General features: G+C 38.0%; 1 protein-coding gene across 2 annotated transcripts; it reads left to right on the plus strand.

Annotated features, from left to right (window-relative positions):
- The first annotated feature begins 5135 nt into the window (after positions 1 to 5135).
- Positions 5136 to 24347, plus strand: si:dkey-266f7.5 (uncharacterized protein LOC100006143 homolog). 2 transcript variants are annotated; one of them, XM_036567167.1, is made up of 8 exons: positions 5136 to 5266; positions 18998 to 19203; positions 19311 to 19374; positions 20135 to 20289; positions 20390 to 20610; positions 20968 to 21127; positions 22024 to 22134; positions 23958 to 24334. In XM_036567167.1, the coding sequence occupies exons 1-8, from the start codon at positions 5250 to 5252 to the stop codon at positions 24077 to 24079; spliced, it is 1056 nt and encodes a 351-aa protein (XP_036423060.1). In that variant the 5' UTR covers positions 5136 to 5249; the 3' UTR covers positions 24080 to 24334. The 2 variants fall into 2 exon arrangements, with proteins under 2 accessions (XP_036423060.1, XP_036423059.1); XM_036567166.1 differs by lacking the exon at positions 5136 to 5266 and adding an exon at positions 15300 to 16117 and having other exon boundaries at positions 23958 to 24347.
- The last annotated feature ends 373 nt before the right edge of the window (positions 24348 to 24720 follow it).

Genomic DNA, 24720 nt, shown 5'->3' on the forward strand with positions numbered 1-24720 from the left:
GCACTCTGCTTATGTTTTCATATATACAGAGACATTTATGATGCTTTGTGTCCAAAAGGTTCAGGCTAGTTTTTGTTTTTTTGGAGGAAAAAACAGTTTGATCTCTTCAAATATTTATAAAATAAGATAAGGATTGTAAAACAAGGTTGGCTGAGTAATGAATTCTTTCAGTGTTTGATGGTTGTTTGGTGATTATTTCAGATATATTAATATAATATTCTTCAGATTCTGAGAGTTTTTGCTAAAGGTGTAACTGTTGCTATACTTATATAGCTGTCTGTTTGGCTCACAGAAGATCTTCCCTTTGTCATGGAGAGACGCATGTCATAATACTTGACAATTCAGTAATAAATCTTCAAACCTATCCTATGAATTGGTTTGTATTTCATCTGTCGATTGCGTAGTCAACTACACAGCGAGAAATGTCTGGATGAATCTGAGGGGAGATCCTCCTTGATGTAGTAAGTTTTGCTTAATGATTAGACTCTTGCATGCAAAACCAGCTGCAACCATGGATGAGAAGTGACTGCTTCATACCATAATGCACTGTGGACACTTACATTGTTCATAAATTGCACATACATTTAAGTCTTCAGTATTTTGTAGTGGTATCTTGAGCATTTGAATGGAAGCTCTATCTAGCCAAATAAATATGTCAGAGGACCTTGTCATTTTTTTACATGGGCAACATTAATATTACAAACATCCAATAGTAGTGTTTGACCTTTCATCGACCTGTGCCTGAATTTCTAAAAGGATGTTTCTCAGAAACTATAGAAACTTACATAAATTGAAAGTGAAACAATACAGTAATAGCAGCAAACTAAAGCTCAATGAAGCTTTGAAGAGTCTCTGTTTCCTGCTTTGATTTGAATGTAATTTGAATTTGCAATTCACCGATAATTAGGAGTTTTGTCCATCAATACGCAGTGCTTTCCATAGTTATTTACACCCTTTGTGCAGATAAACAATAAGTGTGAAAACATAAATATTTGTTTATCAGCTTGAAACCGGACATATTAGGGAATCTAACATTTGATTTAAAATCATTAAAATCCTAATAAACAAAAAAAAAGTATTTCTATTATCACTTATTCAAGCAATTATTTCACAATAGAGCATGCTGCCCTCAATTTTTATTGTCGCTATCCAAAAAAGAATAAGTTTCTCTGCTTTTTTTTCCATTTTTAATTTTCTACATAATTTGAACGCAGTGACTGCCCTTTTACATGAAAATTTCATAAATAATGGACTAATATAAATGCTCTAAAATTGCTTGAAATAAAATCTCTTTACATTAATTTATATTAAAAATAAAGATGATTTTTGCCTTCTCCTGTAAAGCTGTCATTTCAGAAATGTTTCTTTGTTCCAGACAGTGATAATATGGAATGTAAAACACATAGCTCTGGTCGTAAAATCTGATCGATCTGATCTGATTTGAAGCCGTTGTAAAATCCACAATACACCCACGCCTATGACCATCTCACAACAACTGAACTCTGTATCACCGCGCCACAGCATGAAAAAAAACGCTTGTGCTGTTAATAGAATGATCTTTGACTCTCATGCTGCTCACATGCACTGCTGAGCATACTGATTAAATAAGAACCTGTTTTTGTTTAAATTGAGGGGTTGGCAACTTAAGTTCTAAAACTAGGCTGGTCAGCTAGCTAATAGGCTAGAAGATAGCTAATAGTCTAAACAACTCCATCATTAATATCACAGACTTGGATTAAAGTACTTACGTTATGATTCACTGTAAAACGGCAGTATTAAAGTCTGAAAATGTCACTTAAATGGATTACATACTTCAAATGTTCCTGTTTCAGTCAGAAGTCACGTCAAACCCAGGCTGAATCCCAAATGGCTTTGTACTCCCTAAATAGTGTGCTCGCTATGAAAGCTTAGAAATTCTAGCCTCTACAGCCGAATAGTACATCTTTTATCGAGTATGGACTAATGCTAAATAAGACTTGCGGTGGTAATTTGGTGACCAAAAAGTGAAAGTTATACGACAGAAAGTTTAAAAAAATCATGAAATGACCGCAGTGTACAGTGATGGACGACTGAACATTCTCCTCATTCAGAGGTCCGTGGTTGCTTGTTTATGTCGATTATTATTAATAATAACGTGTATTTTATCAGATTTTATGTTGGCCGCCGTTTATATACAGACATATTAAATAAGCCAGTTGAGGCCATGTGTTACTGGAGTTTCATCACAGGAAAGGGGGGATTGAGGAGAGGAACACCCATCCTACCCACCCAGAGAGAGCAAGGCCAATTGTGCTCTCTTGGACTCCCGGCTACGGATGGCTATTGCATCACCAGGGTTCGAACTCGCAATCTCCTGATGACAGGGCCAACACTGACGTTTGCGCCACTCGGGAGCCCCAATAAAGTGTGTTTTAATCAGTTTCCTGTGGAGTAAACATCAGACAAATATTGGGTTCTGAGAATATTTTGTTTTGCCAAATATATTTAATATATATTACAAGCACAAATCTCTTTACATGGACAAAAATGAATGTGACTGTAAATGACTTTGGTCAGTTTGTAACAGGGGTCATTAGTTTTGGTCCTGGAGGGCTTGGAATCCAGCATAGCATAGAGATTTCCTTACAAGAGTTAAATCAGGTGTGTTTGAGCAGGAAACTGTGCTGGACACCAGCCCGCTGTAATCCTTTCAACTTTCCTCACCAGAAGAGTGCAGGTAATCTTTTTGACCTCCAGGGGCAGCATATTCAATAGAGTAACATGAATGCAAAACAAAAACTGCTTCAGTGGTATGTTTGAGTGATTATGAGCTTAAGATGACAATCGCATTGACAGTTTTGCAAGTCTTGTGTACTACTCTCCAGGAGCAGCCATTTGCTGTTGCAGTTGTTTGCTGAAATAGTTAAAAAAAAGGGAGACATTTGAGTCTTACTGTATATTTTCAGTAAAAACCTACAAATCAAACAGATATTTTTGTCTGCTGGATTTGCAAAAAAGTTTAATTGCCTGGTTGTCTTGTGTCACCATATGTATATGCAGTACATTTGTTGAAATGGCTGTTATGTGCATTTCCAACTGGAAATGAGAAAGATCGATTTTGGCTTCAAGGCTGTTTAAAAATGTTAAAAACAGTGGTCTGTTTAACTTGAACTATGAAATTAAAATTGTGACTCCTAAAGTTGTAAGAAAAAGTTTGCAAACCCTTTAGAATTTTCTGAATTTTCAGTATGAATAATTCGAACAATGTGGGAAAAAACCTTTATATGTTGTGGGCACAACCTCATTTATTGCCAGTACTCGCACCTAAACCATTTCTACAGGTCAGCAGTCCTGTGCAACAGTTTGTTGATATTTCGCTCTATAGAAAACCAGTCCAGTTAGTGCAGACGTTTTGGAAGTTATGCCTGAATGGCCTGCTCAAGATCACACCTTATTATTTCAGTTAGGTCGAGGTCAGTATGCTATCTTCTAAACTTTCTAAAATACTTTAAAGAAAAGGGACCTGCCAGGTTAAACCCTACGTTTAATAAGAAAATGACAATTCTTATAACCATTGTGTGCTGTTGCTAAATCAGACAGTTTATATGTATTTGTGGCATGCGCCCGCCCCCGGGCCCCAACGATGACGGCCGCGAGAGCCGTCAGGAAGGCGGGGCCCGAACACCCAGCGGCGACGAACCTCGGCCAGGAAGGCAGGGAGAGAACCGCGAGTGTGGAGGGGGCGGAGCGCAAAGCCCGAGCTCCGAGATTGTCCTCGCTGCTGAACCAAAAGTCCAGGGGGTTCAGCTGGATCTGATCCAACTCCTCCCACGTCGTGTTTTAATTGGTCTGAACTGGAGTGGAGCTGATAAAATGGACAGTGAGTGTAGAAACAAGATAGAATGAGCTAATAAAGTGGCTAATCAGGGTATATAACATTCAATATGATTTTTTTAGGCATAGAGTCATTTTATTAGACTTATGGAAATGTCTGGCAGTAATATCAAATCTTTTTAAATGTTAAAAAAGTCCAGAACGGACTTTGTACCGGATGTGAAAAAAGCTTTTCGAGTTTTGACAAATGAGTGTGAACGTGGTGAATCATGAGCGATTATAAAGGCTGTGTTGTGGCGTTCAGGACGGAGCAACATCGAGAAAAAAAAACAAAAACACCAGCATCACCTGCGGGTTTCCCACAGATAAAAACGCGACAGGGTGGACCAATGAAATAAGTCGTAGGCGGAAAACGTAAGCGACACATACCAGTTTAAAGACCAATAGAAATGCGAGCTCCGCCGAGTGACCCGAGTGACGCGAGGGACAGCGTGAGCGCACCTCCCTTCCCTCCCCACTCGCGGTTCTCTCCCTGCCGTCCTGGCCGAGGTTCGACGCCTATGGGTGTTCGGGCCCCGCCTTCCTGACGGCTCTCGCGGCCGTCATCTTTGGGGCCCGGGGGGCGGGCGCATGCCACAGTATTATTATGACTTAGATGAAGAGTAAAGGACATTTTCGGAGGCAGTTCAGCAGAAATGCAGATCATTTTAAACGTTTCACACTTTGTCTCACATCAATATTTACTTTAAGCTTCAGTTAATTAATAAAAGAGCATTTATTAACAAATATCGACCAAAGGGCTTTAAAACAGATTCAAAATAATACATTCTAACAGAAGAAATAAAAGTAAGCCAATCAGTAAAGTAATAAGAAACAAAAACAACACACAGACAGTATAACACTACAACTATATAAAAATGGGAGCTGGCGCAGTAAGTTAAGTAAGGTAAAAGAAAATAAAATGTAAATAAATGGTTTAAAAAGAAAATGTACGATTCATTTATGTTTACGTTGTGTTTTTCATTGACTTTTCCCTCTCATGTCTTTTGAGGATGTCATATCTGGGGCACTGAGCCACAGCTCCAGCAGCTCATACTTCCCTGAAGTACCTCCTAAAGTTCCTCCATATCGTTGTAAACTGCCAAAAAAACAACCAAATAAATAAATAAATAAATAAATAAGGTAACGTAGCTCATTTAGAAAATACTGCTTTTATCAAGTTCTGGTCTCTGGGTTTGTGTTCATGATCCCTGTGTGGTGTTCCAGTCAGATTACATGGCCCCACCCCAGGCCTTTGTCCCAGTAGTACGTTAAGCTACAAGGACAACCCTCCTTCCTGCACGGATAAATACATCACAGCTTCATTCTGTCACTTTACATCAAAGCTGTATGACATACAGGCAGGAGACTTTACTTCATTTAACTGCTTCCACATTATGGACAGGGACAAACAGTAAGTTTTGACTTTTGATCTCTTCTTATATTCACATACAGGCTGAGATATTTGTGACACTTGGTGTCTTCAGCAAGTTCAGACTAGTTTATTGTTGTACACAAAGGAGAAAAGGCATTTAGATTTTTTTTATTTAAAAAATAAGCTAAGAATTGTAAAACAAGGTGAGTTAAGTAAGGAATTTCTTTTGGTGTTATTTTATGCACAAAGTGTTTGATGGCCTGATTATTTCAGATATATTTCTATAATATTCTTCAAGTTTTGAGAGTTTTTCTACACATGTAAACTGTCTATTACTGTATTGTTGCTATAACTAGATCGCTGGTTGTATTGCTTAAAGTCAATGGTCATGGAAAGATGTATGTCATAATACTTGACACTTCAGCAGTAAAACCTATAGAGTTGCTTTAAACCAATCTGACTGTATGTGATAGAAAATGTCATGTTTTACCCGTTAGCTGCAGAGTTAACTGCACTCACATTTCAAGTTGTAAAAACTACATGAGTCTGAGGGGAGATCCTTTTTGATGTAGTAGCTGCTTATTTCACACCAAAACCACTGCTATCATGGCTGAAAAGACTTTGCTTCATATTATATTGCACTTCGACACTTGAGTCATCCATAAATTCATGTTTTAGTATTTTGCGGGGGCATCTAGAGCAAATGAATGAGAGTTCTCTGATGTTGTGAGTGTACCAAAATAGACATGTTTTTGAGTAATAAATCAGTAATAGCAGTAATATCAGTACCTCACCCAAAGTTGTGAATATCAGTAATATCAGTGCCATCCCCTAGGTGTGAATCAGTTTCATTCAGTGCTGTAGGACACTTAGTCGACAGTATAACTAGAAATAGATTCCAGTGCTTTCGCAAGATCCAACAAGAACGGCTGCTCAATGTAATAACGGATCACACAGCCTAAATGAGTTAGTTACTCTTTTAACATTTAAAGCAATTAAATACATTTTTACATGGATATCTAAATATGTTTCTGCTGTTACACTGGGAATTGCTGTAAGAAAATGCTCCTAAAAGCATGCCTCTCAGAAATAGAAACTTACAGGAATTGAAAGTGAAACAAGACAGTAGTAACAGTTCTCAGTAAATGAAACTAAGTTTCAAGTATGAATCTTGCAATGACTTGAAGGCAAAAAATGTTCAATTCACACACACACACACACATGCGCACACACACACACAAACACACACACACACACACACACACACACACACAAACACACACACACACACACACAATGTGGACAAAAGTATTGGGACACCGCTTAATCATTAAATAATCATTAAATAAGTGTTTCATTCAGTCCCATTGCCACAGGTGTATAAAAGAATGGGTTGTTCTAAAGACCTCACTGAATTTGAGCATGGTACTGTAACAGGATGCCATCGTTGCAACAAATCAGTCTGTAAAGTTTCTTCCCTCCTAGATATTCCACGGTCAACTATGAGTGGAATTATTGGAAAGCGTAAGCATTTAGGAATCACAGCAACTCAGCCATAAAGTGTCAGACCATGTAATGTTACAGAGCGGGTCGCTGAGTGCTGAAGCACATAGTGCATAAAAGTTGCCAACGCTCTGCTGACTCAATAACTTCCAAGCCTCCTCTGGCATTTACATCAGCACAAAAACTGTGCGCCGGGAGCTTTGTGACATCACCCCTCGGGTTTCCATTCGTCCATCTGGCAGTCTGATGGATGAGTCTGGGTTTGGTGAATGCCAGGAGAGTGTTACCTGCCTGACTGCATTTTGCCAACTTTTTTCCTCTTGGCAAACAGTCTTCAATCCCCCAAGGTTACAAGCATGACTCAAAATCATCAGTCCTAATTTCAAATCTCGAATCAGGAGTCTGGATAGGCCATGTATGCACCTTCATTTTAGAAACCTGTCTTGAGTTATTATGGGTGTTTGGGTTCGTCAGGTTGTTGAAACGTCCCTCTTCTCCCTTTTCTTGGCTGATGAGATAAAATTTTCTTCTAATATTTCCTGGTACATTGCCCCATTCATATTTTCTTTGATAACACACTTCACTGTGGCTATGATGTTCTTGGGATCATATGCACAACCCTTCTTTCTCCAAACATCTAAACATCTCTCTATTTTTTAGTTCTATTTTTGTTTCGTCTGACTGGATCCAGAACATTTAGACTATGGAGGCCAAATTGGGACACACCTATAAAGGCACCTGCATATAACATGATACCCATATGTTTTATATCAAAATGCTCCATTATCTTCGTCGCTACTTTCCAAAACTGCTGCAGCAATTTTACTGGCTGTGAACACTTTGCATGCCACTTTACATGCGTCTCAAATATGGACTGAATGAAGAATGAAGGGTTTCCTAACTGATGGGCAAATCCTTACTGATTTCCCAAAATGAACATACGGATGTACATATGGACAAAATATGGATTTTTTTTTTCCAGATTTACCACTATTTTACCATTGACAACATTACATATTAAAATGTTCACCATCACTAAAAATAAGTTGTGTGTTTCTCTACAATTCACCATTTCACATCAAAACACTGTAATTGTAAATTACAGTTCACATTTATCTCAGCTTCAAGTTCTTATTTTTTCCATTTAAACGCTAGATTTACTACATGTAGATCAGTTCTGTATTTCAAACTGAAGTTTTTTTTCCATAATGAAAGGCTTCATATTTGAAGGCGTGTCAGACCTGACATGGTTTTAGGAGAGTACAATGCATTGCCTGCAGCTAATAATGGGACTAACAATTCGAGATGTGACTCAGACTTGTACCCCAGAGACGTGACTTAGACTCACACCTCAGAAACCTGCTGTTACTTCTTGCTGTTACAAAGACCTAAATACAGAGTTGGAAATTGTTGTGACAAAGACAAAGACATTTATAATAGGTTTTTTTTGCTAATATGCTAATATATAATTGTCTAAAGAAATTCACAGGTGTTTCTGTCCATCTTTCCACTGTGAGTAGATAATTCAACGCTATGATTTTGAAAGGATGTGTAGCTGTCAAGAAGATGTTAGTGAGAAAAGAAAATCGACAAAATCACATAAAGAAGCTGCTGGTGTTCTCAGAACAATTGACTGAACAATTGTAGTCAAATGGTCATTCCTCAATATAACTTGTAAACATTGGGACGAAAAGTCTTTCCTCAGGCCTTATGGTGCAACATATAACAACAGCACATTACATTGGGCTACATAGAGTGCAGAGACATGACTGTTACAAAGAGTGCAGAATATACAATAAATACACCAGACAATAAATATACAGAACAATAAATATGATCCTATATATACAACTCTGTTTTCAAAAATGTCAGGATGCTGTGCAAAATTTAAATAAAAACTGAATACAATGATGTGCAAAATAGTATAAATATAACACATCAAATGCTGAAACTGAGAAATTGTATTGTTCTTTGAAAAATATATGCTCACTTTGAATTTAGTGCCAGCAGCACATTTCAAATATTCAAATTTGCTCATCTTTAGCACTGCCTGAAAAAAATATCCTTTATGGAGCTTCCCACTGGGCATGGGTTTTTGCGGCTTGGTTCTAACTGAGGTCAGGGAAGGTCCTTCTGTGATAGTGGAAGCTGGTTTGTTTCTTTTTGCTCATACTGAATGAGGCTGAGCGTGGCTTTGGTGCACTTTAACGCTGCGACACATGGTGTGTTATCTGCCTTCTCAGTTTCATTCAGCAGAATTTGGAGAAAGCGAGATAAAAAAAAAACTTTGGTCATTTAATGGCAATTGTAGTTATTTGCTCATCAACCCAACAGTGATAATTAAGGAGTATTTTGCCACTTTAATATGAAGACCACAAACATCATGTAATACTTTAGTAATGCTAAATATATAGCACTCTTATGGTGACTCACCAGTGTTTTTCCACCATTTAGGTGATGACTATCATGAAGATATGTATGAACATATCTGTATGAACATAATGAGCATGTAAAGTGATGACAGTAGAGCTTAAAAAAACTACATTAATTAATATATTGACTTGTGTTGTAAAGTGTTACCAAAAAATTATATGTAGTTGTTGAAGCTTTTGTGTAATTTGTCAGCTTTCTTCCTGACACTGTAAATGAATACCATGTACTTAATAGCAGTTTTAAATGGAAATTAAATAAATGAAGTGTGGCCTCTTACTTTTGTACAGTACTGTATTACAGACAAAGTAATAAAGTTTTCTTAGACTATTTAACAGTGGAATACAGTGGCATAGCTTGGTCTTGCCAATTCTTCAACCTATCCATACAATGTCATTAATGTTCAGTTCTACATTTGGTCTATTGGTTGCACGTCCCTTGCTTACTGCATCAAGCTGGTGAACCACTAAAACATAAATCTTTTTTGTATTCTTCTTTTGTGGTTCCTTTCCAGGCTTTTAGTTCAGTTGTTATTTGTTTTGGGGACTCTCCTTTTGTAGCTCATCTCTGTGTTTCTTTGTAAATTCCACTCTGGCCGTCCAGTTCTTACTCCTGAGGAGTGGTATGGTATTTCTGCTTTTGAAGTGATACCTTCACCCCTTCCCTGTAGAAGTTGTTGATGTGACTTGTTTTTAGGTTGGTCTTCACAGCTCTCACAATGTTTCTGTCATCAACTGCTTCTGTTTTCCTTGGCTAACCTGTTTGATGGCTGGTTGTTAGTACATCAGTGGTTTCCTTCCTGTTCAGGGCATAGCAAACTGTTGTACTGATCATGCCCAATGCTTGTACGATGGCTCTGATTTTCCATATTTTCTTAGGTTCTAAATGGCTTGCTTTTCTCTTCATTTTCCCCCTTTCTGGTCTTTATGTTTATCCTTTTTAACAAAAAAATGCAGTCTTCACAGGTGAAACTGATGGGCTCCAACATAGGGCAGAGATTCAGAGTTATTCATTGTTTAAACAATCAAACAGGGAACATCTGGGCAACAAGAGACATCTGTCAGGTGTCAGGATACATTCCAATATTTTTGCTCACTTGAAAAATAAGTGAGTACAAACAAAAGGTGCCACAGTTGTAGAACTAGATGTGCCAAGTTATCAGAAAATAAAAGCTAAAATTCTGATCTATCGTCTCGTGTTCATGTTTTGATCTTAAACTCAAATGTCTTCAGCATGTAGCAAAAACAAAAGAATTGGCTTTGACATTCCAAAGCCTGACATTCCAAAGCCTTCAGAGAGGTCTGCATATGAAATCTCTAAAAATAAAAAAACAATACAAAAAAATACAAACAAAAGAAAAGCAAAATGAGGAAAGTAATAAAGAAATAAAAAGAACCAACAAAAGCACAGAAAAGAGAACAAAATATGGTAACACTTTCTATGAATGTCACGTTTGTAAGCATCTATAAACACATTTATAACTTGTTATAATGCCTTCATACGGCATTATAAACAGGAGTATAAACATTTATAAAAATGAATTACGCTGGATTACACTTCATAGCCATGTTTATCATACATTATGAATTGTTAATATAATGCATTATAAGCAGTGTTGATAACATATTATACTGTCAGTGCCACAGAAGTCAGTCCCAGCTTGGAGAGTGCAAAGTAAAGACAAATTAGGCTAACCAGGCTAACGGTGGTGTACATTGACTTTCCCTCATTGTGTAAAGCACTGATGGCAGCACTAGTTTAAACTCTGACATTTGAAGCCTGTAATGAGCTTTATTGTGTATGTTTCAGTGTTTCAGTAAATTCTTCATTAAATACTTCAGCTTGAACCCTCACTCTTTACACTGAAGGACGTTTTAGTACAGTATGCTTCACTTTACTTAGAGCGGACAAATACAACTTATGAGCTCCTATAATTTGTTATGATCAGTACTTATAATGTATTATGTTGACAATTCATAATGCATAATAAGCATAGCTATAACGTGTAATGCATTTTTATAAATATTTATTGCCATGTTCATAATGCCTTATGAATGCATTATAACATGTTATGAATGTGTTTATAGATGCTTACAAAGGTGACATTCATAGAAAGTGTTACCCAAAATACATAGGAATAAAAGACTCAAACTAAGAATAAGAAAAACGCGCTACAAACATACTACAAACATGTGTGAGGAACAGACCATACCAAGGGGAATAAATAGACTTAGAACACATGAGAAACACCTTAGAACAAGATGTGCCAAGTTATCAGAAAAATAAAAGCTAAAATTCTGATCTACCATCTCATGTTCATGTTTTGATCTTAAACTCAAATGTCTTCAGCATGTAGCAAAAGCAAAAGAATTGGCTTTGATATTCCAAAGCCTTCAGAGAGGTCTGCATATGAAATCTTTAAAAATAAGATAATGGAAGTCCTCTCAATTTATGTAGATCTTAGACTACAGAGCTGAGCAAGTCATAATAATAGTTAAATATTTATTGGCGTCCCATTCTACCAACCTTTAGCTCTTGATGGTATCTGGGATAATACACTACCTCTCATTGCTTAAGACCTCAGTCCATCTGTAACATGTTGGAAGCTGAAAGAGACAAGAAGACAGGATGCAAGTGCAAGCTAGCAGTTTCTGTGAGGAAGGCAGAAAAGTAAAAAAAAAAAGACAAATAAAAGAAAAGCAAAATGAGGAAAGTAATAAAGAAATAAAAAGAACCAACAAAAGCACAGAAAAGAGAACAAAATACATAGGAATAAACAACTCGAACTAAGAATAAGAAAAACGCACTACAAACATACTACAAACATGTGTAAGGAACAGACCATACCAAGGGGAATAAATAGACTAAGAACACATGAGAAACACCTTGTATTAGCAAGAGAGCAGGGCTACAGACTACAGACAGATGGATTAGATGACTAGGGGCAGGACCAGGGAGGAGACACAGACCAAAACAACAAAAAAAGCTCATGGCAAGACACATGAGGGAAAAAACAAAGGCAGAAACAGAGACAGAAACAGAAAAAGAGAAGGAAAGGGAAAGACAGGATGTTACAGAAGTCTAATGTGCAGCTTCCTAGGCGCAGAACAGAATACACCATGGGAACTGGCTCAAAAGAGAGGCTGGAAACATGACTAATAACTAGACAAGGAACTGAAAGGGGAACAGACCGGAAACTAGACAGGGGAGTGGACAGAAGGCTGGACAAGGAAACAGGACAGTAGACAGACAGGGACAGACACTATTACTGGGACAGGGACAGAGACATTGTAAGGAACAGGTACAAAAGACCAACAGAGACAGGAACAGGTACACTGATGGTGACTGGTTGAGATATGAACACAGTGACAGTGACAAAAACAAAACTAGGGTCTGGAGACTGGACAGACACAGGGGAAAACATAGAATTCCGGACATCTCTCTGAGCAGAGAACTGGAAGGGCGAGTGGCTGGCTGACTGGGAAACTGGAAAGGCAGCTGAGCAGGGAATAGGAAAGGTTGGGCGTCTGGCACTGGAACAGAGTGTGGAACATGGCGTGGAGCCAATACTGAAGTGCGCTGGGAGGCTGGCGCTGGAGGGGGATGCTGGGAGGCTGGTGCTGGAGCAGGATGCTGGGAGGCTGGCACTGGAGTGGGCTGCGGGGGGGTCGGCGATGGAGTGGTACTCTGGGAGGCCACCGCTGGAATGGGATGCTGAGAGTCAGAACAAACCAGAACTAGAGTAGCCTGGAGAACTGGAACGGGGGCCCAGCATAGAGCAGGAACTGGAGGCCATGGGCAGGGCAGGAGACGACATCCCTGGTGGCAGACGGGCCTACTGCAACGTCACCGGCAGCAGACGCCTGCTGCGTCTTCCACGGAGGCCACAGGAAGAGTCACAGACCAAAGTGCCTCTTTTGCCCTCTTATCTAAAATGATGTCTGCCCACTGCAAAGCTTTTCCTTTTAAAAGAGGCCTTATAAAAAGCACCTTTATACAGCCTGGAGGGGTAGGGAAAGCTAAGTGCTGAAAATAAATAGTGGACTGCATGATGAAACTATCGCAGGCTTCTTCCCCATTGTACTCACATGGAATTGCAACTGCAGACAGCAACAAAAGAGGTTTCCCTGCATGATAGGCGAGTACGTTTTCCAGATACTTCAGTTCTTCCTCCTGAGCTGAAACATGGCTTGCTGCATCCTTGAAAGGCTTGGCATTCTGTAACGTATTGGAAACCGAAGGAGATGAGAAGGCAGGATGAAAATGTGAGCTAGCAGTTTTATTGTTGTCCATGGAGAAGGCAGCAAAGAAAGCACTAAAGAAATAAAAAGTACCATCAAAAGCTCAGAACAGAGAATAAAATACATAGGAAGGACAACTTAAACTAAGAATCAGCAAAACACACTACAAACAATGCCAAGCTAGGAACAGACCATACCACGGGGAATGAATAGACAAAGAACACATTAAAAATACCTGGGCTGATGAGAGGGCAGGGCTAGACTACAGACAGGTGAAACAGATGACTAGGGGGCTGGACCAGGGAGGAGACACAGACCAAAACAACAAAAAATGCACATGGCAAGACACATTAGGGAATGAACACAAAGGGAGAAACAAAGACGGAAACACAGAAACAGAAGGACAGGGAAAGACAGGATGTTACACCATCCTGCCTCAATTTGTATTGGTCGCACTGCAGTTGTATTTTTGACCAGGAAAACTCCATCAAATACTAAAATACTCCTGGCACGTAAGTTAAAATAGAACTTCAAACTTTATGTTCTTAGCAACAAGTTATACTCAACATTATATGTAAGCTATCAAAACCAACCCGCGAACACTGCTGCTCCAACTATTGGATGCACACAAATACATCCAAGGACAAGGGGTAGTGTGAAATCTTACCCTAGCATTCCATGAACATCAAAGTACCCTACATGCTCCATCTCTATCATGTTCAGCATGGCTTTGCAAACATAAGGCAATTTTTTTTTGTTTCCTTCTTTCATTTTTGTAAATCTAAGGCCTGTTTTCTTGCTTCTTTTTCAGGTCATGGTTAGGCTTGCAAATAATTTAGGCTGAGGACTTCTATTGGATTATGTAGTCTGCAAATTCCTCATTCTTTGTTTTGACAGGGCCAAAATAGCAATAGTAATCAATTCCTTCAATGGCCACAGCAAAGACAATTAAATTTGTGACTTGGAACATCAATGGACTGAAGCAAAAGAAGTTTCAGAAATTTCAAGAGCTGTATAATGCTGATGTTGTTTTCCTACAAGAGACTCACATTGGTGCAGGAAATGAACACAGTTTGGACATTGAAGATAAATGGAAGATTTATTTCACTCAGTACACTTCATCTCAAAAGGGCTCAGCTATACTAGTAAGGAACACGCTAGATTTTGAAATCTTCAGTCATGAAAAAGACATTAATGGAGCTTATCTTGTACTGAAATGTAAATTAGAAGGTCAACCTTACACGCTTGTTAGTGTGTATAACCATCATACAGATATGAAAACTCTTGATCAGTTGTCCAAGTATCTGCAGCGCATGGCTTCAGGAATGCTTGTAATCGGAGGAGATTTCAACACTGTGCTGAATCCTTTCATTGACAAAGAAACTAAGTTCAGTCCCAGTAAGGTGACAAACAACACATCCCACAATAAACTCCGCTGTTGTGTAGAAAGATTCATGAAATCTCTTCAACTGTTAGACGTCTGGAGAAGAATGAATCCAGTGACACGGAATTACACATTCAACAAAAACAACATCATGTCAAGGCTGGATTATTTCTTCATCCCGGAGGAATGCATGTGGCGCATTAAACATTGTGAAATAAGCCACTTACCGAGGCCAGATCATCAGCCCCTGATTTTGGAGGTTAACAATGTTTCTGTGATCCCTTGCAAGAAAGATCAAGAGATACAATACATCAGTCAGCTGCTGCATCATAAAAAGGAATTTGGGATTGTGCAAGCTGATTTGTCTTGTAATGAAGACAACCCCCATGTGATTACCGAGATTGACATCGTTACAGCCATTGAGTCTCTGCAAGTGTCTGACACCCCAAGACCAGATGGTATATCTGTTACCTTCTACAAGGAATTGGCTCAAGATCTAATTCCATACTTAAAAGTTCTGTACAGCAGGATGCTCAGTGGGTCATTTGACTTCCAAAAAACTCACTTCTGTGAGTCAGTCCAAGAGCCTCACGTTGGTCAGCACTTCTTCAATGTTGACTATCTCATTATTGCAAGCATTCTAGCACGACGCATAGGTGACCACTTGGAGTCTCAGCCCAAGAGGCAGAAATCAAATGGTTTACCCTCTTTCTGGGTAACGTTCAAAACATTATGCCCCAGGGTAAAGTGGTCCTACATCCAGAATGCTTTAGAGGAACAAAAACAGTTGAATTCTGCATGGTGTCAAGACTTAATAATGTTGGAAAACCTCCTAAGACATTCCGAGGATACTGAATGTTCTCCAGAGTCATACAAACAGCTGTGCCAAGGCTGTCCCCTAACTCCAGTTCTCTTGACTCTCATTTTGAAGAGCATTTTCTCAAATCTCATTGGGCATTTAGAGCAACTAAGAATTCTTGTCTTCAGACAAAGCATAATTATCTGTGTTCAGCTGGAAGATGAAGACAAGGTAGAGGCCACACTGATGGACCTGTCAAATGACCTTGGGATGAGTGACATTGTGGTACTTTCAAGAAAAAGTGGGTTTCTGACTGTAAGAGAATATGAGTTTGAAAATTGGGACGCTGAGTTTGAATCGGATGACGAAACATATTTCACTAGTGGAGAGGAGGATGGGGTAGAAAACTGGTCTGAGCAGGACAAATCTGATGAAACTTGCCAAGAGAGTGACTATGAAGATGTGACTATGAGGGATGCGGAGGATAAATTCCATGAGGATGAGTCAGTGCTGAGGCCTACTTTTCACCATAGGTAAGGACACCACAAACAGAGGATAAAACTTGGACTTATTTTTTAAAGAATGAAATTAATTCGCTTCCGTGTACGCCAGAACCACATCAGAAGAAGAGCAAACAAAGCAGGGTGTTAAATATACAAAAACTCTAACAGTAGAAGTAAAAAAAGAAAAGTTTTAAATAGTTTGGACAAATGCAGATAAACTGTGAAATATGTGAAATGCAAATAAAAACAGAAACCAGTAATTTGTAAATCCGTTTGCACCTGTATTTAAACAAAAGGAGTGCAAAGACAAGATAATTAATGTTTGACATTATGAGCTTCATTGTTTTCTGTAAATATACAGTAATAGGAAACAGGTACTGAAATATTGGAGTACTGTGGAATAGGAAACAGACACCACAAATGAATAATGGCTGTAATTTTTTGAAAAGAAATTGTTGGCAATTATAGCTTTGAAGTCTATTGTAAGAAGTAATTAGCTTTTTGTGTTGTGGTCCAATTCAAGCCCATTCCTCATTGCTTGTACTACTTTTTATTTAATACACTTCCAGTACGTATGTTCACTTCAAATTTACACACACATACGCACATATCTTTTGACTTGGTACTGAAAAATATAAATAAAAAAGTACATTAAAAGTACATTCACATACATAAACAAAGACAATTAATAAGAAAAAAAATTGTCTCGGAGACTGAATCACATGGGTGAAAATCTGGAGTCTAAGAGCCTGTGTCTCAAGGCTTGAGGTCTAGAGCTGAGGCTGTGTCTTAGGCTGATTCTAAAGCTTATTCTGATGCCTTTGGCCATGGAGCCTGAGCTTTTTGATAGTTGTTGAAATTCTGATGTCTGTTGTATATCTGGTGTGTTTTGTAATTGTATCATATAATTTTGTGACGTTTGTATTGAAAGACATATTGTATTGTGACATTGCTGACAATAGACTCATTTCATACTTCTGTATCCGACACAGCAGAAGTCATCATAGTGGGGAAAACATTACAGCAGTGGTACTGTTTATGAATAAGAATGTAGAGAAGTTGCACATTTATGTCCTAAATATGCTATTTGCTAGGGCTGTAGTACTCAGATTCGGTCTCAGACTTGTTAGTAAACTCGGTAGTATTGAGCACTTGTGTTGTAATTTGATAGCAATATAAAGTCTTTGTGACATCCATTGATCTATTCAGTGTGATAAACCATGGTGAGAAATGTAATGAGTTCAGTGCCATGCACGTTTTGGTTGGTTTGTTTCTGCTATTTCTTGATGTTTTAACTACGTAAATAGATTTGTTTTAACTTTGTTATACCCTAGATTATTTTGCCACTATTTATGCTGTTAAATCAGAAGTAATTTAAAGCAGTCTATCGCAGAGGTATCTATTTGAGTTTGTGTTGCTGACTGAACTAACCGTTGCTAAATGTACTCTAAAGGCACACACTTGCACCTAGCTATCTAGCTAACCGTGTCTATAGTTTAATGTTGATAATCAAAGTTGAATGGTTAGGTATGTTAGGTATGAAGACTGAAGTTTCCAGCAGTTTGAAATGCATGTTTCCAAAATTTGATTGTATGGCACAAGTTTTCTGTATAAACTGTATGGTACTCTCTTTAAAACAAGAGGCAGATGATCCAAGCAGGTAAAAGGCTAGGGTTACTGATGTAATGTGGGTGGCATTATCAATTGTAACAGTTTTCCTAATTTAAAGGCTTTAGTTTGACTTTCATTTCTGTCAGAAAAGAACCAGAAAATATCTTTAAATAATTTTGATGCCAAAACTGACAATGATTACTTAAAATAGCAATGTAAATTAATTGATTTAATGATGCCATCAAGACAGAAACAGACAAGCCGTTGTTTTTAGCCACATTTTCATGATATTTCATAATGCAGGTTTTGGTTGGATTAATCTGGAATGGGCATAGGCTGCATTCATTTAGGGTGAGCATTCGGTGGAATTAGTCCGAGCAGTCATTGATTGGATTAACTCAGACTGGGCACTGATTGGGTTCACTCCGAGGTGGAATTGGTGGGATTAATTCAGAGTGGGCACAGTCTGGATTTATTTGGAGTAGGGATTGAGCAGAATAATTCAGAGCAAGCACTGACTGAATTCATTCAGGGTGGGCAAGCAAACAAACTTTCAATCCAGAACACAGTTGTGTTTGTAAGTAGATAAGGAGGCAATTTATTATGGTTTGAATTTAATGGAGTTATTTTTGTACACACAGTTTTGTTTTGTGGAAAGAAAACCTGTCCTTTATATTTTCCAGCAATTTGTACTAGAGGGACTTTTTTTTTTATTTTGGACTTAATTCAGCTTATTAACTAATTAATAAGCACCTCTTGTGCCGAGTCAGGTGTATAGTGTAGGTTAAACGTTTGATTGACCATGAACCACCATTTCGTCATTGAACTTGAATTCTCAATTTTGCCCAAGCTTGTTTGACACTGTTTGACTGTGGCTTTTAAACCTCAGAAGCACATTGCAGTTAGCAGACAGTTAAATCAACTCACTCTTGGTGCTTTAGAATATCCCTTTAAAATCCAAAGATATTTGGATTGGATGATGTCCTTTAGACATAGCTTTTGGGAAAGCCAGGCCAAATAATTTTTAAATGACAATAATATAGTCATTAATACCAGATATTAAGTCACATTCACAATATATTAAGCAAAGGTTTTAAATACATAAATTCACAATTATAAAAAATAGTTTCATAAGTTTTCATTTGTGAGAATTTTTTCATTATTAACAGATACCAGACCACCCTTTTTTGGCTCATAGAGCAGGCTTCCATAGGCAACCTACAATGCTTGTTTTTTGGCCACAAAAGACTTCATTTTAGTGCATTACTCTGACCTGTCTGTGTTGTCTCATGTCTTTAGGCAAACCATGTATGCAGTAGTTACCTTGATCTCGGGGGAAGTGGTGGTGGTAGCAAAAAACTGGTTGACTGAGGACAGAAAGCAATCCTACTGGCCACCATTTAAATCACCTGAATATTTCACAGCAGCTCTTGTGAACAGATCTCCACCTTCAACTCAAGGAAAACAGTGGGAGAAAATAGATATCACTTTCAATGGAGAATATGGTATGAGTTGCACATTAAAACAGACTTTAAAAAAAGACTTTTAAATGCTTACAATTTCAAAAAATGCAACAGAAAGAGAAAAAAGCATATTCATTTTTTCCCCCCAGGCACTTATGTTCATGCAAAGAAAATACAGCGAGAACTTAGTGGCTCAAAGGTTCAGAAGGAGGGGTAAGTGCAGTTGTCATGAATTTGGCTAACAGAGAAATGTGATTCTTCTATTTCTATTTCTATTTCTATTCTTCTATATCTACCCAATATGGATGGAAATTGAAACTAGAAGACTGTTTTTCAACAAAATACAAATAATCTTCATATCATGTGAAACCTAATTTTCCCTGCCTTTTTGAAATAAAAGAATTTGATGTAATATGTAAACATTGTCGAAGTTTCAAAATATACCATACAGTCAACATATGGAAACTAAACTGCAAATGAATTCATTGTTTTTATGATGTCACAGAACCCAACACATACATATGAAGGGTTTTGTTGCAAAATGCATTATTTACCACTTTCAAGAATTTTCTTTTTTTTATAATATACACTGTTTGAAGTGGGCCAACAAATATCAGCGCTATATTTTGATTAATTTATTTATTAAAGAAATGAAAATGTCTTTTCCATTATATGACAGCTGTTAGTCTATTCAAAAAATCTTTAATTCCAAAATTGTTACAAATGGATATAGAGCACTGTGGAAAGAAACTCAACAAAACAAAACAAAAACAAACAAAAAAACATACAGGTGTTTGCTTGCAGTGTTTCAAGAAAGTCATACCGACAGTGAATCAGAGATGAAATGCACCTTATATCATCTCACGGTTCTGCAATTTACATTAAGATTAACTTTGACAATTTAAAAGATGTTTTATTGTTTTTTTATCTTAATTTTTGGTGCAACAATAATGACAGTCTATTTATGAAAAAGGTTACCGTTTGGAGCAGCACCTCTAAAAAGAAGGAAACTACAAGCAGAGAAGAGTTCAGATCCTTTCCTAATGCCAGCAGCACCATCCCAGCCAACTCTGACAGCTGGGACCAAACGTCCAGCTGCACCAAGACCCCCTGGCTCCAGCTCAAATGGTAAGCAGTTTCAAATGTTCAAATGGTAAACACATTCCATGCCTTCTGTGTTCATGTTCAGCATTTCAAAAACAAACTAAAATGTATGTTTGCTCAACAGAGAATCAAAAACTCTTCAAATTGCTGAGGGAAATCAACAACAAAGTCCAAGAAAATTCCATCATGTTGAAAGAATTACTGAGCAGATCTGACCAAGCTGGACTACCTAGCAGCACGAGCACGCTGTCAGAAACATTCCAGGCCAAACTGCCACTTAATAGCCTTGAAGAACTTAACGTAATTGAAAATAAGCTCAAAGACAAGAAGACTAGGCAAACTTATGTAAGTAAAAGCTGCAATGGAAAAAACTTTCATTATTTCAAATAATTAATCAGCTGTTTTTGTTACTCTGCCTTTAAGACTGATATATGCAAGTGAGCTCTGCTCTGATTTAGAGCTACACCATGAGTTTAGCATGATGTCTGACCTCTTTCCATCCACATTATATTTGAAAGATTGCTTAATTTTCTGGCCAACAGCAAAGCAGTTTAATTCGAATGACTTCTGTCATTTGGAAGACTTAAGCAATTCCCTTGGACAACTTAATAAAATAATACAAAACAATGGCATCAAATCAATGGCAAAATCAAGATATTATAGTGAATGGAAACTTTGTATTTTTTATTACTTTTTTTACAGATAGATTACTTGTCAAGACTCGGAGGCTTTGGTCAGAAGCAGATTGTGAGAAGGATGTTGGATTCAGTTATGACTGATGATCTTGCTGAGTCATTCAACTGGCAAGGAAGGCAAAATAAAAAAGCCATAAGTGGTCTCGAATTAATCAGAGTCATCAAAGGTACATTTATTATTTCTTGAATTATCATACACCTGTACTTTTATGTTTGATAAATGTACACAGATGAGCCAAACATTATGGCCACTCACACTGAAGTGAATAATGCTGATTATCTTGTAACAGTGTCAAGGTCTGGGATATATTAGACGGTTAGCAAACAATTGGTTATTGTAGATCATATGTTGCATGTGGGAGCAATGGGCAGGCATGAAGACCTAAGTGCCTTAAAAAGGGGTAAATCATTATGGTCACATCATGCACAAGGATGATGAAGGCTGTCCTGTCTGATTTGAGCTGACAGTAGGGCTACTGTGGCACAAGTCACAGAAATTTTTAAAGATGGCTGTAAGACAAATGTGATACAACACACTGCATCGTGCCCTGCTGCATATAGGGCTGCGTAGCCACTGACTGGTCAGAATGTCCATGCTAACCCCTGTCCACCTCCTACAATGAGCACATGGAACTGGACCTTGGAGTGATGGAAGAAGATCGCTTGGTCCAAAAAGTCCCCTTTTCTTTAACATCACATGGACAGTCGGGTACATGTACAGTGCTTTCCTGGGGAAGTGATGGCACCAGGATACACTATGGGAAGAAGACAAGCTGGTGGAGGGAGTGTGATATTCTGGAGAATGTTCAGCTGGGAAGCCCTGGGAAAAAGGCATTTGTGTGTACCAGTTATAGTATAGTGTAAGCGTTAACACCACTGCCTCCCATGCCCCAGACTGGGGTTCAATCCTCTGCTGGGGTAAGCACCCTACACTATACCATTAAGAGTCCTTGGGCAAGACTCCTAACACTACCTTTATTAAAAAGTAAACTGTAAGTCACTCTGTCAATCAGTCTGTAAGAGCACTACAAATCAATTGGAATTCTTGTGCCCTCTCTTTCAGGTGCTGCACTATACCGTGGAGTAAATGATGCTGAAGCTGAAAAGGAAATCAAGAACTGGCTGAGATTTGCTTCAGATCGGAATGCTAGGAAGAAATTGAAAGACTTAAAAGGTCAGTGAGAGACATTTTCTTGAATTTTATTCAGGTTTTATTTAGTCTCAAAGTCATTGTTGATATTATTATTGAAAAACCTCTAACTACTCCATCTTTAATCACCAAGCTATTACATTTTATGCATTCAACTGCCCCTCTTAGACAGAGTGGTTTTAATTGATAAGTGGATGTATTGTTAGGAGTCTTGCCCAAGGACTCTATAGTAACAGTGGTGTTCCTGCCTAGACAGAGAGGCAAACATTGATCTTCTGTATGCTGATTAATTGCGTTATCCAGTATGCCACCTGATAACTCGATCATTAGCACACCTTTAATGTGATACTGCGTCATCTCCTTAGCCATATCGCCATATATAGCCATAACTGACTCCTTGTCCACTGAAACGTGTATGTGCAATAAAATATGACTATTGCTATTCATGAAGTTTCAATACATTTGAGTAAGCAAGTAGCAAAACCTACTGCTGCACTATACAGTGGAGCTAATATACCAAGCCTTTGAGCAGTGTTAATACAATAAAAGTCAGAACTTTTAAAGTCATTATTTTAGAAAAACAGCCATTTTTGTCAAAATCATTTTTTTAAGACAAAAAACAATTTAAATTAAGTTAGCTGAAGGAATTTACTGTAGTGTAAGGTACAACTGGGTGCATCCTTTCAAACAACAATGCACCAAGCTTAAATCTTCTTTATTTGGCATGAAAATACCACATGTAAGTACACTAAGGTACAAGCTCAGGGGTGATGGGCTTATTTGGGCTGAAGCCCAGGGGACCAACTGATTCAGAGCCTTTTTTTGTATTTATACATTCCCCCTACCCAGACTGATAACAGCCTTAACAAATAAAATTTATTAAGCCGACATTTTAAGAGAGTGAAATTTGATTTGTTTTCTGTGATTGCCATTACTAAAGGGACCCAGGGCCCCGAGCAGGTTAAAGCACAACTATACAAGCTAGCTCCTTTTCCAGTATGTCATCATCTAAGCCCAGGCCATAACTTAAAGTCCCAGGGAACACAGTGTAAAATATTAAAATTGTTTGATACAAAAATTCAGTCTTTAATTAAACATTAATCAAAGTTAAAAAAGAAAGAAATATATATTATAAAATTTGCTTATCAGACAACTATCCGCACAAGAACAGGGGGAGACCGAGGAGGAACATAGTTTTTAAATCTCTGTGGGCTTTTAAATCAGCCTTATACATCGAAAAAGGAGAATTTTGGCAAAATCCATCTGCCATTTAGTGGGCATTGGAAAGTTATTTACAGGACACACTTTGTACATGTATATAGTGTGTCTATAAGAGCAAGTTTAACCATTCTTAACTTAAGAAGAAAACGGATTTAGATTTCCTGGGGCTTTAAGCTTGCATGTTCAATATTTATTATTTGCAATTAGACATATAGTATTTCAAATACAGCACTAGACAACAGCTTAAACTAAGGCATGAGTATGCGATCAGGTCCTGACTACAATGACACCTTGAGTAAAGCTGATAGAGGCTGAGAATAGAAAACTACAATTTTCTGCTTTTCCTGTTTGTGTTTTTTTTTAAACCTTGATGAAAAACTAACGCATGTGTCTTCCCTCAGTTGGGTTACTTTATTCTCGACTGCAATTCATTCAAAAAGTCAAGCAACAAACACAAACTATTTTTGAGGTTTATTTTTTATGGCTTTCATTGTTGTTTGATCAGTTATGCCTCCATTGTGATGACTAAAAAGCTTCAGATATGGGTGAACGTTTCAGTTTAATGTGCATCAAGATCATATTACTGGACAGTGTAAAAATTACTTCTTGTTTTCCTTGTTTTGTAGATAATGAGGCTGGAAACCCAACAGTAACTTCTGTCAGTGCCTCAGACAATTCCTGTGATTCCATGGCTGGTCAGGATGCTATAATTCCCTCTTATTTGTTTTGTGACTTCAATTCAAGATGAAGTTCAACTGCTCTCAGAAGTCACAGTGACTGTCAGTGACAACAAAAGCATTGTATGCATTATTATAATATGAATCATTTAGCACTTGTAGTCTATTGAATCAAAGTGATATATTCTGTCATGTAGAAGAAGAGAAAATTACTGTTGTTTGTACAATCTTGTTCTGATTAAACAAAAATTGTCAGTTACATCTTTATGTATAATATACATATCATCCACTGTCTCAGCATATTCCAGCCGGATTTTAATGTGAAATCTCCTGTATGGATACTAATCAGATGTCTAGCCACGTAACATACACCACCATATGGGCACCATACGGGCGCTATATAGGGCAGTCGTGGGCTGGAGGTTAGGGAACCAGCCTTGTGACTAGAAGGTTGCCAGTTCGATCCCCTCAGCTGACAGTACGTGACTGAAGTGCCCTTGAGCAGGGCACCTAACCCCCAACTGCTCCCTGGGTGCCGTGGATAGGGCTGCCTACTGCGCTCTGTGTGTGTGTGTGTGTGTGTGTTTGTTCACTAGTGTGTATGTGGTGTTTCACTGCACGGATGGGTTAAATACGGTGGTCTAATTCTGATGTGTTCAGACACAGTTGGCTAAAACATTCATTCATTTCATTCATACTTCACAAGGGGGAT

This window comes from Colossoma macropomum, unplaced genomic scaffold (genome assembly GCF_904425465.1).
Source record: "Colossoma macropomum unplaced genomic scaffold, Colossoma_macropomum, whole genome shotgun sequence".
In the NCBI taxonomy this organism is placed as follows: Eukaryota; Metazoa; Chordata; class Actinopteri; order Characiformes; family Serrasalmidae; genus Colossoma; species Colossoma macropomum.

Coding starts and splice junctions, on each gene's coding strand:
- si:dkey-266f7.5 (XM_036567166.1), top strand. CDS start 15,315: ATGCTCAGTGGGTCATTTGACTTCCAAAAAACTCACTTCTGTGAGTCA. Junction 19,204..19,310: donor CACTTTCAATGGAGAATATG/GTATGAGTTGCA, acceptor TTTTCCCCCCAG/GCACTTATGTTCATGCAAAG. Junction 20,611..20,967: donor AGAAGACTAGGCAAACTTAT/GTAAGTAAAAGC, acceptor CTTTTTTTACAG/ATAGATTACTTGTCAAGACT.